The following is a 17,686-nucleotide window of genomic DNA, read 5'->3' as shown; positions in this document are numbered from 1 at the left end:
ACTCTTCCATTTTTGCTTGTATCATTATGAAATTTGATATTCAGTAACTACGAGTAACATCCAGTAACTCGTATGTGAGACTCCAACAGCATACCAGTGTTTTCCAGTGTATATGAATTTTTTACACTGTCTGTCTTTACACCTCCACATGCCACCACGCATCTAGTTTTACTACATTTAGGGTAACTCCTCTGAAACCTCTGGGTTTATTAAGCTTAACTTTTGTGTATAAGGTCCCAGCAGTCACAGTGTCTTTTGAAATTGTTTGCAAAATTATGATGAGAGTGGCCATTGTTTAATGTAATTTTTGCCCATTGCTCTGACATTTCTGCATTTATATCTTTGTGAAATTAATAGTTTTTGGTATGTAGGATAAGTCGTTCCCATGTTATTTTCACTATTGTGATATCTATTACTCTTGAGTTTGCATTTATGATCCCCTCAATAACAGTTGCTGATAGAAGATCTGTCCTCCACAGGGGCCGTCGTGTAGCCTTGTGGTTAAAGCGTTCGCTCATCACGCCGAAGATCCGGGTTCGATTCCCGACATGGGTACAGCATGTACAATGTGAGAAGCCTATTTCTGGTGTCCCCCGCCGTGATATTGCTGGAATATTGCTAAAAGCGGCGTAAAACCATACTCACTCACTCACTCAGGTTTCTGTCCTCCACAGCAACCATATACCTACTGAAAATATTCTGACTCATTGTTTAGATATAGACATAAATACAAGTATCAATATCACATTCTTTACGTTGTGTCCCTTGGGCACGCCAGAAACCTATGATTGTGGGTTAGAATCCTGGTTCACCCTGATTATGTTTCTAGGTTTGTCAGCACCATACCTGTGCTCGTTGGTTTCAGCAAAGTTGTAACCGTCTGAGACCTGCATCACTTCGGGCTTTCCTCCAACATTAAACTAACATGCCGCGATATGACTGGAATACTGTTAAAAGCGGCCTTAACCCCTACTCACTCACTCACTCTCTACGTGCAAGAAGTAAATGTGGAAGATGAAAATGTTTAGTTATTTGGAGAGTTGTCCCGCAGCCTGTCATGAGTTTTGAGTATCAGTTCCCAGATTCCTTCTGGCCTCCACCATACATTGTTAACTTGAGTGTAGTTGAACGCCAAGGCTCAGCAGGTTTCTATTAGAGAAAGACACTAGGACATCTGCTGAAATATTACACCTAGGTCATGACATCTCACATCTGTGCTAGGTTGTTCACCCTATGATGTCAATACTTTGCCAAATTTATCCAGTCCTTGTTATCATGAACAAATGAAGACATAAGCAATGGGATGGGTCTAGGTCAGGGTTAGAATAGCTGAACTGAAAGGGTTGGGTGGTCACACTCGATGACTTGGTTGTGTGTGGTTCATAATACTCCTGACAGAGTGGGTCGTTTGCTCATGATATTGATTGTTGGTTTGTCTGGTCAAGCATTGATTATTTACAGGCTGCTGTCATATAGCTGGAATATTGCTGAGTGTACACAGCGTTAAACAAACAAAGACAGGTTAAAAAACATTAAATTCTTATCATGCTTATGTGTCACGGGTTTCAATCTGCCCACTCCCATGTGTCATATTTCAATGTACCTACTCCCATGTGGCACAGGTTTCAATCTGCCCACTCTCATGTGTCACAGGTTTCAGTCTGCCCACTCCCATGGGTCATATTTCAATGTACCTACTCCCATGTGGCACAGGTTTCAATCTGCCCACTCTCATGTGTCACAGGTTTCAATCTGCCCGCTCTCATGTGTCACGGGTTTCAATCTGCCCACTCCCATGGGTCATATTTCAATGTACCTACTCCCATGTGGCACAGGTTTCAATCTGCCCACTCTCATATGTCACATGTTTCAGTCTGCCCACTCTCATGTGTCACAGGTTTCAGTCTGCCCACTCTCATGTGTCACAGGTTTCAATCTGCCCACTCTCATGTGTCATAGGTTTCAATCTGCCCACTCTCATGTGTCACAGGTTTCAATCTGCCCACTCTCATGTGTCACAGGTTTCAATCTGCCCACTCTCATGTGTCACAGGTTTCAATGTACCCACTCCCATGTGTCACAGGTTTCAATGTACCCACTCCCATGTGTCACAGGTTTCAATCTGCCCACTCTCATATGTCACAGGTTTCAATCTGCCCACTCTCATGTGGCACAGGTTTCAATCTGCCCACTCCCATGTGTCACAGGTTTCAATCTGCCCACTCTCATGTGTCACAGGTTTCAATCTGCCCACTCTCATGTGTCACAGGTTTCAATCTGCCCACTCTCATGTGTCACAGGTTTCAATCTGCCCACTCCCATGTGGCACAGGTTTCAATCTGCCCACTCTCACATGTCACAGGTTTCAATCTGCCCACTCATGTGTCACAGGTTTCAATCTGCCCACTCTCATGTGTCACAGGTTTCAATCAGCCCACTCTCATGTGTCACAGGTTTCAATCTGCCCACTCTCATGTGTCACAGGTTTCAATCTGCCCACTCTCCTGTGTCACAGGTTTGAGTCTGCCCACTCTCATGTGTCACAGGTTTCAATCAGCCCACTCTCATGTGTCACAGGTTTCAATCTGCCCACTTTCATGTGTCACAGGTTTCAGTCTGCTCACTCTCATGTGTCACAGGTTTCAATCTGCCCACTCTCATGTGTCACAGGTTTCAATCTGCCCACTCTCATGTGTCACAGGTTTCAATCAGCCCACTCTCATGTGTCACAGGTTTCAATCTGCCCACTCTCATGTGTCACAGGTTTCAGTCTGCCCACTCTCATGTGTCACAGGTTTCAATCAGCCCACTCTCATGTGGCACAGGTTTCAATCTGCCCACTCTCATATGTCACAGGTTTCAATCTGCCCACTCTCATGTGTCACAGGTTTCAATCTGCCCACTCCCATGTGTCACAGGTTTCAATCAGCCCACTCTCATGTGTCACAGGTTTCAATCGGGGCGGTCGGGTAGCTTTGTGGTTAAAGCGTTCGCTCGTCACGCCGAAGACCCGGGTTCCATTCCCGACATGGGTACAATGTGTGAAGCCCATTTCTGGTGTCCCCCGCCGTGATATTGATGGAATAATGCTAAAAGCGGCGTAAAACCATATTCACTCACTCACTCAGGTTTCAATCAGCCCACTCTCATATGTCACAGGTTTCAGTCTGCCCACTCCCATGTGGCACAGGTTTCAATCTGCCCACTCCCATGTGTCACAGGTTTCAGTCTGCCCACTCCCATGTGTCACAGGTTTCAATCTGCCCACTCCCATGTGTCACAGGTTTCAATCTGCCCACTCCCATGTGGCACAGGTTTCAGTCTGCCCACTCCCATGTGTCACAGGTTTCAATCAGCCCACTCCCATGTGTCACAGGTTTCAATCAGCCCCATGTGTTCTGTGTTTCTGTTGTCTCACTCTCAAACTGTTTCATGTTTCAGGTCAGGTGCAGCTCCTGCTGAATGAGTACAACCATGGGCAACACCAGCAGATCAGCCCCGACGTCCTGGAGCGACTGCGCCACCTGGTACGGGAGGCAACTCAGGTCAGCAACCAGGCCTTGGAGTATGTGAGGAAAGATGACGAGACTTACTACAATAATTTTAAGTTTATTGTGGGCACACCATGGTCGATATATCGGAAACATCGCGGCATTGACCCAAAACTCAAGTGGTTGCCAGAAATCTACAAGGCTCAGAAAAATGGTAAGACTTTCTCATACAAAAAAGGCACAGCACTAAGGGTTTATCAAATTTATCCAACCCCCCAAACCTGCTTGAAACTGGTTAATCACTGTGATACAAAGATAAAAAAAAGTACCTATAAATGATATGATTTATGTTTGAAAAGGTATTGCACTCACATCCAATACTTTGTTGTGTAAAAGAGATAGTTCCACTGTAATCATGATTCTAGTAAGTTAATCACAGGTCTCAAATCATTATATAATACCTCCAATTTTATGACCTGTTTTCTGCTAAAGGATATATGTCCTTTTGTTGACAACTGCTAGTGATTCTACTGACTTCCAACTCTGGATACCCTAAAGCTTTTCTGTGTGTGAGATATGACATGGTCCACAATATGGCTGGTGAATTGTCATGTTGTCTGTGTATTTTTTGCCACCTGTTCCATTTCAAGATATATATTTTAAATATGTACAAGGTTTGTACAGGTGGCCAGCTGTTTTCCATGAACGTTCAATCAGGCTAGTGAAACTGAAGATGATGAAACTGACCTCTAGTTCAAGCAGTTACATCCACATTTTCCATTTGAATGAATGGACATTTAGGTCCCTTTCTGACCACTTAAAACTTGGTGTGCAGATTTTTACCCCAAAACTGTAGGTTATGTTGGTTGGTTGGTTGGTTGGTTGGTTGGTTTGTTGTTTAACGCCGCACTCAGCAAAATTCCAGCTATATGACGGTGGTCTGTAAATAATAGAGTCTGGACCAGACAATCCAGTGATTGACATGCATCAACCAAGTCAGCGAGTCTGACCACCTGATCCCGTTTGTCGCCTTTCATGGCAAGCATGGGTAACTGAAGACCTATTCTACCCCGGGTGTAGGTTATGTGGTCACCATGGAAATAGTTGTTGTAAAGACAAGTGCTTGTTTTATATAAAAATCTTAAAAGTGTGATTGTGTGACATAAAGTAAACAAATGAAGATAAATAATAAAATTGTTTTTTTTACAAATTAGAAGACATTATCCTAGTTTTATTGTCTTTTTGACTGAAATGTCAACTTCTCAGCTTGTGGTTAGGTTAAACAGGGTTTCATGTTGTGGTCAAGAATATTGCACTTATATAACAACTGGCATGCGTGTGTGTGTGTGTGTGTGTGTGTGTGTGTGTGTGTGTGTGTGTGTGTGTGTGTGTGTGTGTGTGTGTGTGTGTGTGTGTGTGTGTGTGTGTGTGTGTGTGTGTGTGCGTGCGCGTGTGTGCGAGTGCGTGTCCGAGTGCGTGTGTGTGAGTGTGTGTGTGTGTGTGAGTGCGTGCGTGCGTGCGTGCGTGCGTGCGTGCGTGCGTGCGTGCGTGTGTGTGCGTGTGTGTGTGTGTGTGTGTGAGTGTGTGTGAGTGTGTGCGTGCGTGAGTGCGTATGTGTGCGTGAGTGGGTGTGTGTGTGTGTGTGTGTGTGTGTGTGTGTGTGTGTGTGTGTGTGTGTGTGTGTGTGTGTGTGTGTGTGTGTGTGTGTGTGTGTGTGTGTGTGTGTGTGTGTGAGTGTACCAGTGGACCAGTTCAGACTAATGTCGATTTTATAGTGCTCGCCCACTGAGGCACCATGCCTCAGTTTAACATGGATACATCTCTCAGACATAGTGCACTCACTGACTCCCGTTAATGCCGAGTGCCAGGCAGGGTAACAACAATTACCAACATCTTTTGCTTTTACTCCACTGGGGATCGATCCACCGACCTTCTTCTCTTCGTGCAGATGCTCTAGCCACTAGACCATGAGGCAGTCGCTCAGCTGGAAGTAAAATGACAGTTCACGTTAATTTTATTGCACATTTGTGAAATTTGACTGCTCAGTAGCCATGGTAACCAGATGAGAAGAAAGTGCTGAGCGTGATAACAAGAATACCTGTGCTCTTGAGTGATTGATCAAATAATTGGCCAAAATATTGATCTGAACAGCCCAAAATGGGCCTATTGCATCCTTCCTTAACTCGTTCTCATCATGAAGTGAATTTGAGGCATTATGATACATTATTATTCATTCCGAATCACTCTGTACACATGCCATGACAGATGAAAGGTATCAAATATATGATAACATACCTCACATATAAATCACTGTATGTTTGTCTCCTAATTTTCCAACTGCAAGGACACCCATCAATAATCCATGCCCAGCCATACAATTTGATTGATTCTGCACATGATGCCTGAACTCTTGCCACAGCCCTTCTTTCATACCACCATGTTATCACAAGCCAAGTTGTCTCCGGGGACTGTCGGCTATGTTTATTGTTGTGTGATCTGACAAGGTATATCACACAATGATTGTATTGATGGTCTCCAATGCTTTTACATCAGTGATGGCATATTGATGTCTGATTAATTACATGCTTTTTAGATTTACTATTCTTGCGAATATGCGCATTTTTGTGATTGCAGTGCTTTTTTCATTGATTTTAGTGTTACTGGGTGTTGATCTTAACCTTGTTTTTTATGATGCTAAGGGTAATTTGAACATAGTATGGTTTTGCTTTTCACTCAATATGTAAAACGTAATATAGTCATTCTACAAGCTTTGAGTCTGAAAGAAGTTTTCCTCCATAAAAATGGATAATTCTGTGATATAAGGGGGTTTGTTTTGTTTGTAGTTTAATGCCGCACTCAGCAATATTCCAGCTATATGATGGCGGTCTCTAAATAATCGAGCCTGGACCAGACAATCCAGTGATCATTAATCTAAGCAATTGGGATACGATGACATGTTTCAACTCAGACAGCGAGCCTGAACACCTGATCCTGTTAGCCATCTCTTTCGACAAGCATGGATTGCTGAAGACCATTACTAGACTGGATTGTCACGTTTCCTTTGATATATTCTCAGCTGCTCTGTTGAGTCTGAATGCACTTCATCATGTTCAGACTGTTCAACATGCTCATTGTGTACGCAATGTCATTTATATTCAGTGCAGGATGAATACCACTATTATCTCATAAATATGAGAAAAAACATACCTAAAACCATACTATCTTGTTCATCAAAATATACACAGAGCTCCAGATAAGCTGCATATCTGCGTAATGCAGAAATACACAGTAAAATAAATTCCAAGCGTAATACGCAACGAACATTACAGATACGCTACAAAAATATAACGTGTGTGTATCATCAAAATATTGTGAAGTAACCCTGCGTATTCGATTAGCAAATCAGCAACTTATTTTGAAATTATAAACGGGCATTCCATCAACCTTGCCAAACTCCACAATGACAGTTACATCATGATCACAACACCAAAAGCTTAACTGGAGCTCTGATACATGATGTAGATAAATTTGTTTTTTTGGTGATACAACATTTGCTGAGGACCAAAATAGTCATCTTTAATCAAAGGTATTGTCCTTAGCAAAGGTTGAGTAGCATACATATCATGCCATTTCAATTGGAAATTAATATGTGAGTACCTCTCTCTGCCTATACAATGTTATACATGTCCTGTGAGCCTGCAGCCTTTTTGTACTGATAATAAAAGACTGTACTATGTTTAGACTGTAAAAAGTGTTTTCTCGAGCAAGAAATCAATACTGCCTTATTAAGTATAAATGGTTCCACTTTCTGTGTTTGATAGGAGGATTACTGTGGGGTTCATCTTGACTGATAAAATTCAGTTCATATTTAATAACAGTGTATAAAATTCCTCAATATTTCAGTCAGACAACCGGACTGGCAACATTGCAAAGTTACCAGACCACATAAAATGTTGCCAGTTCAGAAGGTTCTAGACTAATGAAAACAATTAACAGAAGGGTTTAATGTGAGTTCTCAGAAAATGACAATAAACTGGTGGATTGTCAACTTAGTAACTTTAACTCATGACCATAGGGTGTGCAACTTTTCAAAACTGACCATCCATCAACAAAATAGACCATCTTGGACTGTCAGACAAGCAGGTATTTGAGACACTTCAAGATATTTCCCACGCATAATAAGGAAATAGAATATCCTGAAAAAGGTTTATTATATAATAATATGATTAAAAGTCTTTCATTGTATAGAAGATGCCCTTGAGATTGTACCTGCCCTGAAAACCAATAGTGATTTACCCTCATTATATATATTGTGTATATTTACACAACCTTTTAAATTCATGCTTGTCCGCTGGTCCGACACTACTAAATTTTGCTGAGGACAAGTGAAAATCCAATGACCTGTAGTATTTGAGGGCTATGATTCGGAACCAGTTCTTAATGCTTCAACCTCGCTACAAATTGGAACTGAATGTGACTGACAGAACATGTAAACTAAACATTTTGTCATGTCCAAGAAGGACTATGTACTATGGGCGGGACGGGTAACTTGAGTACTCGGGTCGGCCGGGTCCTGAGTAGGACCCGGGTACCGACAGTACTACCGGAACCCGTGATTAGTCATGTGATGTATTGTTTAATGACAAAAACTCACTATAGCTCAGTGGTTACACCACAAGTCGCTAATGTTCACATTTCTTTCTGACGATGCATACATTCCTTTTGACTTGTATATGTTTGAGTAAGGATAAAGCTTCAGTCAACTTCAGTGTACGCATGAACTGATCGTTTGATACATGTATCTAAATAGCTGCAGTGAAACAATGCCCAATCTGAGATTTGTTTCCAACTCTTGAGACCAACAGCGGGTACCTGGGTAGGGTCAGGTAATAGGGGGTCGGGTACCTGGGTAGTAGATTTGGACTTGTCCCAGCCCTACTAGGTACACACTCTGAGGACACAGTGAAATTACATTTCCTCTAGTCGGCTGGGCTTGTCTAAACAAATTTCTAAGGCTGTATACAATTTTACAAGTTGGAGTTCTGGAATATGAATTGAAAATGTAAAGTTAACATGATTGTTTTCTCCAACAAGGACTAGCTACAAACTCTGAGGACTTGAAAAATCAGGTTTACAGTAGTCCCCTCTACCAGTCTAAAAAAAACGAATTTCCAAGGCTGTTTACAGTTTCACAATTGGGAGTTCTGCTACACAAACCTAGCTTGCCTCACACAGCTTCATGTTGGACATCCAACTTAACCGGGCTATTAGCACCAGTTGTCTGTGTCTTCATGACGAAGTGTGTCCGCATCATACAGAGATATTCCTGTTAGGGGAACCAGCCTGCCTTCAGGTCACGGCTTATCTTGGGGATCCCCTCCTCCAATGTCTGCCATGATAATGTCTGGTGATAAACCATCAGTATTGAGTGTATCAAGGCATGTAAACAATGTCTTGATCCTGCAGACACCGGTTTAGAAGGATGATCCTGATTGCGCCAGAAGCGTGGTGTCTGTTGCTCAACAACAAAGGTGTAAGTCTTGGACTTGCACAACTTTAATGGAACAGAATGTTTTTTCGTTTCACAGATTTACTGTAAATATTATTTTCTTTTTATAATGAGTATGGGGGCGGTCGGGTAGCCTAGTGGTTAAAGCGTTCGCTCGTCACGCCGAAGACCCGGGTTCGATTCTTGACATGGGTACAATGTGTGAAGCCCATTTCTGGTGTCCCCCGCCGTGATATTGCTGGAATATTGCTAAAAGCGGCATAAAACCATACTCACTCACTCACTCACTCACTCACTCACTCACTATAATGAGTATGAGCCACATGAACATGCATCTTTTTTATAAAAACACCCGATTCTTTCATATTACTATTAGTTGATGTGGATTGGGGTGCCATAGTAATATGGTGGTAGGAGAGAATCACATGGTCTTTAACAACTTTTGAGTAGTATATTTCTGTTTCAAGACATATTCGTTTCCTTTAAAAGGTGGTGGGTGAAATGGGGTTTAACGTCGCATCCAAGATTATTGCACTTATATAGCGACGTACATGTACATACATGTGTGTTTGTGTGTGTGCTTGCACTAGTCCGGACTGATGCCGATTTATAGTGCTAGCTCACTGAGATATCATGCCGCAGTTTAACATGAATACCCCACTCAGACACAGTATACTGACTCCAAGCCGACCAGTCCTTGTTTTAGCCCCTTAATGCCGAGCGCCAGACATGTACGTACATGTGTGTTTGTGTGTGTGCTTGCACTAGTCCGGACTGATGCTGATTTATAGTGCTAGCTCACTGAGATATCATGCCGCAGTTTAACATGAATACCCCACTCAGACACAGTATACTGACTCCGAGCCGACCAGTCCTTGTTTTAGCCCCTTAATGCCGAGCGCCAGACAGGTACAAGTACCATCTTTAAACCTCTTTGGTATGACGTGGCCGGGGATCAAACCCCGGACCTTCCACTCTCCGGGCAGATGCTCTACCACTAGGCCACGGAGGCGGTCTCCTTTGAAAGGGAGAGGCCAAAATTTATTTTCGGAATCACAACTCGCTTTAGTTTTCAGAACGTCAGCATGTCCAGTGAACAATGTTTATTTCTGTGTATGTATTAATTAATCCGCCATCTCCCCTACCCAGTCCCCTCTGGAATACTGCTGAGTGTGTAAAATGATTGTCCCCCAGAGAGGGTATGTAAGACCACGTCATTCGAAGTAATTTTGTTTCTGCCATATTTTTAATCATAGAATATGTGTTCATATAACTTTGGCTAATAATTGCCAACACCTTAAGGGATGATGTAAATATGGCTTGGCATGGACCCTAACATGGTGATCTACCTTCAGCTGCTGGCGATCTATAGCCCATTTTTATTATGTATTGTATGCTAGCTTTAAATATTAATCTGTGATTTTCTAGTTATTTTACTGTCCATCGATGACAGGTTTTTATTTAATCTAAATATATGTATTCTTAAAGTATAATTTTTTTCTCGTCACAATATGGCTGAAATATTGCCGATTTGGCGTTAAATATTAAACTCACACTGCTGAGTGTGTTGTTTAACAGTAAACAAATTTACAAGCCTCTTTGATCAAGCTGTGTGATACTGGTGACTGGTGCATAAAACAGCACACTCACTCACTCACTCACTCACTCACTCACTCACTCACTCACTCACTCACTCACTCACTCACTCACTCACTCACTCACTCACTCACTCACTCACTCACTCACTCACTCACTCACTCACTCACTCACTCACTCACCCACCCACCCACCCACCCACCCACCCACTCAGCGTTTGGAACAATCCTATCATGCAACTCAGGTCACAACCAGTACATTTCATTTTATAACTAGTCTAATAAGTGCATAATACATGATATGGGAATATTACTGTTAGGGAACGAAATCTGATGTATGAGTGCATTTGGGACTCAACACACTAAAACATGGGTATTTTTATTCAGATTAATAACAAATTACAGATGAAAGAACGCATGCAATATATTGTATGTATCACAATACATCATTATTGCCATAAAGTGCAATACAAAAGCCAGGCCAGTTCCCATCACCACTCAGTGACTTATGTGTCGTATTGTGATGATGATGGATTATTCCCCATGCCATCAACCAATGTTTAGCCATGCCAGATTCCATTATTTCCAGCCTGCTGTGATGTAACAGGGATATTGCTGGGAGTGGGCTATAACTGCTGTATTAGTAGCTTCATGCCGAAGTCAAGTGTGGTACCTGACACATACTGCTGTGTGGAATGCCAGCAATTTCAATGGCATCTGTCAGTATCAAACTACACCAAGCCTGGCTCAGTGGTGTTATGGGTCCTCGGCATTGTTGCAGGTCCATGTGGGAATACCGGTATACTTGCTGCAGGTCGGAATGCAGGTTGTAAAGGCGTCAGAGACGTGTGCAGTCACGCAAGTTGGTTTCAGTTTCAACAGATGCTTCACCAGCGAAACATTTCTCACACTAATCAAATTGTAAATCATGTTTAGCAATCTTTTATCGCAATTTTATTCACATTTGACCAAGTTTATTTCCTCTGTTCATTCAACTGAAGCATGATGTAGTTTTTGACTGTGCTGGATAGGCCAAAAATTGTCCCAGCAACTTGTACCCAAGGTGAGGTGAGGTGAAATTGGGTTTACGTCTCGTCCAAGATTATTGCACTTATATAGCAACATGCATGCACGTGTGTGTGGCTGCTTATATTAGTCTGGACTGATACCAGTTTGTAGTTCTTGCTAAATGAGATACCATGCTGCAGTTTAACATGAATATCCCACTCAGACACTGTATACTGACCCTGAGCCGACAGTCCTTGTTTTAGCCCCTTAGTGCCTAGCGCCAGACGGGGTAACAACAAGTACCATCTTTTAATGTCTTTAAGTATGATGCGGCCCGGGATCGAACCCTGGACCTTCCGCTCCCCGGGCAGACGCTCTACCACTAGATCACGGAGGCGGTCTTTGTACCAAGGAATCAGACAGGGCTCAGATAGTTTCTTTTAGCCATTGAGTATGTACTCACATGTTATCATTCACAACAGGCATTGATAGTTTTCTTTGGGTGTTCAATATGTTTTGCTACGTATAGTCCAGTCTATGTGACGTTTTGACACCTGGAATGAGTAGACATCGTTCTTAAATAATTCTGTTTGAAATGCTGTTTCAGGTGACTTGTATTTTCTGTCTGTTTGTGTGCTGACACAAGTGTGTAAGATGTTGCAGAAGCTCACAGCAGCGATACACGTTTCATTAAGAATAAGTGAGACTTAGTGCTTTCTTTATGTGTTCATGTGTGTTTGATGCCTGCACACGATGAGTAAAGGAAGATCTGCAAGCATTTTGTTTCTTGTTTAATGGCGCACTCGGCAACATTCCAGCTATATGAAGGCAGTCTGTAAATAATCGAGTCTGGACCAGACAATCCAGTGATTGATATAATGAGCATCAATCCACGTAAGTGGGATACGATGACATGCATCAACCACATCAGGGACCCTGACCAGATCCCGTTAGTGGCCTCATACGACAAGCATGGGTTTCTGAAGACCTATTCTAACCTGGATCTTAACGAAGCATGTTTAAGCATGACCTATTCTAACCTGGATCTTAACGAAGCATGTTTAAGCATGACATATTCTAACCTGGATCTTAACGAAGCATGTTTAAGCATGACCTATTCTAACCTGGATCTTCACGAAGCATGTTTAAGCATGACCTATTCTAACCTGGATCTTAATGAAGCATATTTAAGCATGACCTATTCTAACCTGGATCTTCACGAAGCATGTTTAAGCATGACCTATTCTAACCTGGATCTTCACAAAGCATGTTTAAGCATGACCTATTCTAGCCTGGATCTTCACAAAGCATGTTTAAGCATGATCAATATGGGATGAATAATAGTAATAGTCTGCTGGTGAAGCGAATTACTGCATTCGCAATGTATGCTGAAAGTGCAGCCCTATTATCATCCTCGATTTTACAGTCCCAGCGCCCTGAGTATGTACTTACCATATTTCCTCTATTAGACGCCCGGGCTTCTATTTATTTGGGACAAGCCTTTGACCGTTAGAGGCCCGGCTTCTATTAATACCCCAGTTTCACTATCATTATGTAATTTAGGTCCCAAAAAGGGATCATTGATTGTATCAGTTGATCGACCCGGCGTCTATTAGAGGCCCGGCTTCTATGTTTTGCACTGAACAATTGACCCGGCGTCTAATAGAGGAAATACGGTAGTGATTTGGAATCAAAGTCCAGACTCAAACAATTTCTATGTTCAAGTGTCCTCTTTTTGTCCTTGACTTGAACATTAACGCCTGAAAAGCTGGTCCTACTGCTTTCAACTGACTCCAACAATGGTGACATTCATACTCACTGTGTACACAGACATACAATAAAAATGATAATGTGAAAATGTTGTGAGTTTGTTCAAAATGCAGGTGTACAAATTGTCTTTTTTAACATTTTGACCTCCTCATTTTAAATTGCTTGTGACTTGTGTTTGTTCGCTATTTTGCCTTTTACATCCAATTGGAATCTGATTTCCAGAGAACAGAGAGTGATTATTCTCTGACGTTGATGTATTTAATGGATCGGGTGGTCGGGGTCTGTGACTTGGTTGATTGAGTGTAATCGTACCCTGATGGCGTGGATCATTGCCTACATTGCAGCATTAGGGCGGTCGGGCATTAGCCTAGTGGTAAAAGCGTTCTCTCCTCGCGCCGAAGACCCGGGTTCGATTCCCGACATGGGTACAATGTGTGAAGCCCATTTCTGGTATCCCCCGCCATGATATTGCTGGAATATTGCTAAAAGCGGCGTAAAACCATACTCACTCACACACTCACATTGCAGCATTAAACCACTAACAAACTTAATATACATGGGTCGCTGAGGACCTATACTAAACCAGATCCCCCATTGTATGCTATATAAATTGTGTACAAATGTATTCAGCATCCTGTCATTATCTGCCATTTTGTTTATTTATTAAGAGGATTAACTAACACCTGGTCCCCAGAAATTGCCACTTAATTGTGATATCATTTTAAACATACAATACTGAAGCCATATTACAACTTGGAAACAATAGTGACATTGGAGCTTAAGTGTCATGTTTTGTCATGTTTATAGTCTGTTTTGATTTGTTCCCAACTCTTGGGAATGATCTGTTACAAATTCCTTGTTGATTTGCTCTACTAGAACACAATCCATGGCTGTTGTCAGTGTGAGAGAAAGCGCCGATTAAGCATCCAGCCTTTAAAATTCAGGTTTTTTTAAAGGTTAAAGGCCTTTCATTGTGTGGGAGATGCCCTTGAGATTGTACCTGCCCTGAAAACTGATAGTGTTTTCACCCTCACTCGTATATGGAATGTGCACACATGTACCAGGCACAGCTTGCGAAAGTCAAAGTCACGCTAGTCTGCTAGCCTGACACTAATAGTAACAAAATTGAGCTGGGGAAAGTAATAATCCAATGATGGTAGTCCTCAATGACTAAAACCATTTGAGGGCTGTAATTCTGAACCAGTTCTCAATGCTTCAGTTTTGCTGCAAATAGGAATTGGACAAATCTGACAGAAAATGTGAACATTGTAAACATTTGTGTCTTGTTCGAACAGGACCAGCTGCAAACTCTGAGAATTAGTGAAATATGGTTTATGATATTATCCTCGCCACTTGAAATTGAATCCTGAAATATTGCGATGATTTAATTAATGAAGATGGCTGCATATGTGCCAATACCCCGGTACTTATAAAGTGAAAATCCACTGATAAGGAATGTTTATTACAGTAATATTAAAAATTGCAAAGTGAATTTATAAAACAATATCCATTTTACTAGCAATAAACATCATCATTGAGTTTCGATCACGTGCATTGATTTATATTACCTTTCTTATAGGATATGCTTTTTCGTTGCTTGGAAATTATCTCGTTAAGTATTAAACATAAATTGAAGCCCACAGTAATCCTCTTATTAAACACAGAAAGTGAAGCCGTTTATAGTTAATAAAGGAGTATTGATTTCTTGCTCCCAAAACACAATTTATACTCTGAACATGTTGAAGTGCATTAAGAGCTTATCTCAAATATCACAGTATCCATGAAGACCTGGGTTAGAATTAGTCTTCAGCAACCTGGGCTTGTTGTAAGAGGTGCATAACAGGATCAGATGGTCAGGTTCTCTGACTTGATTGAAGCATGTCCCTGCAATCCATTTGTGTTGATCGATGCTCATGATGTCAATCACAGGATCATCTGGTTCAGACTCAATTATTTTCAGAACACTGTCATATGGCTGGAATAGTGCTAAGTGCCTAGTTAAACAACAACAAACTCGTCAAATATCAATAAATTATCCATTTGTCATTTTGATGGAGGAAAACGTCTTTCAGACTTGAAGCTTGTAGAATTACTATGTTATTGTTACATAACGAGTGATAAGTTTAACGATCCTATACTAGAACTAAGCTTAGCACTATTGCCCGTAGAAGTCTCAGGCTAACGGACTAGCATGAATTTTGAAGGCTGCATGTTACCCGTATATCAGCCACCTGATGTCAATTTGAACAAAACTTGTCCTTAGTAATCAGGTAATGCACACAAATAATATAAACAAAACTGATGTGTGTGATGAGTGGACTTGCTGATAGGTCTTCAGCAACCTATTCTTGCTGTGAAAGGCGACTAACGGGATTGGGTGGTCAGACTCGCGGACTTGGTTGATGCATGTCATCGTATCCCAATTGTGTGGTTGATGCTCATGATGTCAATCACTGGATCGTCTGGGCCAGACTCGATTAGCCGTCATATAGCTTGAATATTGCTGGTGCAGCGTTAAACAACAAACAAACAAACAAACTTGCTGATATGTCATTGTTAATATGAAAACTAACAACTTTACCTTGAAACACTTTAATGAAGCCAGTGTCACATCTGTGACACAAAATGTAGTATAACAATAGGTCATATTCAAGCGTTTTGAAAATGCATTAGAGATGTAATTGGAATTTAAATAGGTTGTCAGCATGGAAATGAAATGTTGTCATGATATTTGGTAGACAAAAAGTATCATTCTACATTTGTATAGGTCATGTTTGTCTTCGAAGATATGTTGTTTTTTATGGGTCTGTTACCATGGAAACAACAGCTGGTGGGATGAAATGGGGTTAAACTTAGCATTCAAGGTTGTTGCACGAAAATAGCGATATGACCAGTCCTTTTTTTGCCCCTTAAAGTTGAGCGGCAGGCAGGGTAACAACAAGTACCATCTTTCAACATGTTTTGGTACGATGCAGCCGGGGATTGAACCATCATCCTTCTGCTCTCCGGGCAGATGCTGTCTCCACGAGACCCGACTCGCAGCCTTAGAAATTGGCACTAGTCCTGTAGTCCTTGCCAAACTGCTCAATAGTCAAGGTATCATAAGAACTAGTAGAAATTTGCGATTTTTAAGGGTTTTGCTATATGTTATCATTATAAGGAGAGGTGGACAAAAAATGTTTGTTTCTACCGCTGCCAGAGAGTCAGTCAATAACATCATGCATGGTATGATACATGAAAATTCAAAATTTGCCATCTGAAGTTGTTGTATCCAATCATTGAAGAACATGACCAGCAGACCAAACCACAATCAAACTAACAATACCTTGCAGCGTTAGAAATTGGCACTAGTCCTGTAGCCCTTACCAAACTGCCCAAGAGTAAAGGTATTTTTTAGGACTAGTAGAAATTGTCCCATTTCAAGGGTTTTGCTACATGTTATCATAATAAGGACTAGTGGACAAAAACTGTTAATTTCTAACCCTGCCTTTGGACACGTTTGCACCTAGCATAAGAAAAAGAATTATACAAACGATTTCCATGCGATTAAACAGATACATGCGCATTATGTGTACATGCATCGTGTTGCATGCATACAACATGGACCTCCTCCGTGATCTAGTGGTAGAGCGTCCGCCTAGAGAGCGGAAGGTCCGGGGTTCGATCCCCGACCGCGTCATACCAAAAGATGTTAAAAGCTGGTACTTGTTGTTACCCTGTCTGGCGCTCGGCATTAAGAGCTAAAACAAGGACTGGTCGGCTCGGAGTCAGTATACTGTGTCTGAGTGGGGTATTCATGTTAAACTGCGGCATGGTATCTCAGTGAGCTAGCACTATAAATAGGCATCAGTCCGGACTAGTACAAGCAGCCACACAAACACACACACGTACATGCACGTAGCTATATAAGTGCAATAATCTTGGACGCAACGTTAAACCCCATTTCACCTCACCTCCATACGACGTGCCTTATGATCACTGGTGGTACAAGCCTCGTGGGGGTTCCGGATGAAAACGTGTCTCCAGCACCCTATGCTGGTCGTAAGGCCAAATGGATCGGATGGTCAGGCTTGCTGACTTTGTTGATGAGACTGTCGTCATATTATCCCGACAGAATGGATTTTTGTTCACAATATGATTCACTGGATTGTCTGGTCCCGACTCGATTACTTACTGGCCCCCATCATACAGAAGGAATATGACCATGAAGATCCGGGGTAGAATAGGTCTTCAGCAACCCATGCTTGACATGAAAGGAGACTATGCTTGTCGTAAGAGGCGACTAACTGGATTGGGTGGTCAGGCTCGCTGAC

The 17,686-nt window shown here is 41.8% G+C and overlaps 1 protein-coding gene across 1 annotated transcript in view; it reads left to right on the top strand.

The window, feature by feature from the left end:
- Window positions 1-17,686, top strand: part of LOC124144993 — a 43,026-nt gene that overhangs the window by 11,458 nt on the left and 13,882 nt on the right. Inside the window, exon 2 of the mRNA XM_046514624.2 lies at window positions 3,442-3,705. Within this exon, the coding sequence (XP_046370580.2) occupies window positions 3,442-3,705 (264 nt within the window). The remainder of the gene's footprint in view (window positions 1-3,441; window positions 3,706-17,686) is intronic.

Source organism: Haliotis rufescens, unplaced genomic scaffold (genome assembly GCF_023055435.1).
Source record: "Haliotis rufescens isolate VD_foot unplaced genomic scaffold, xgHalRufe1.0.p SCAF_3, whole genome shotgun sequence".
Lineage (NCBI taxonomy): Eukaryota > Metazoa > Mollusca > Gastropoda > Lepetellida > Haliotidae > Haliotis > Haliotis rufescens.
Note: the sequence above shows the minus strand (reverse complement) of the source record. Positions and strands in the feature narration are given on the sequence as shown.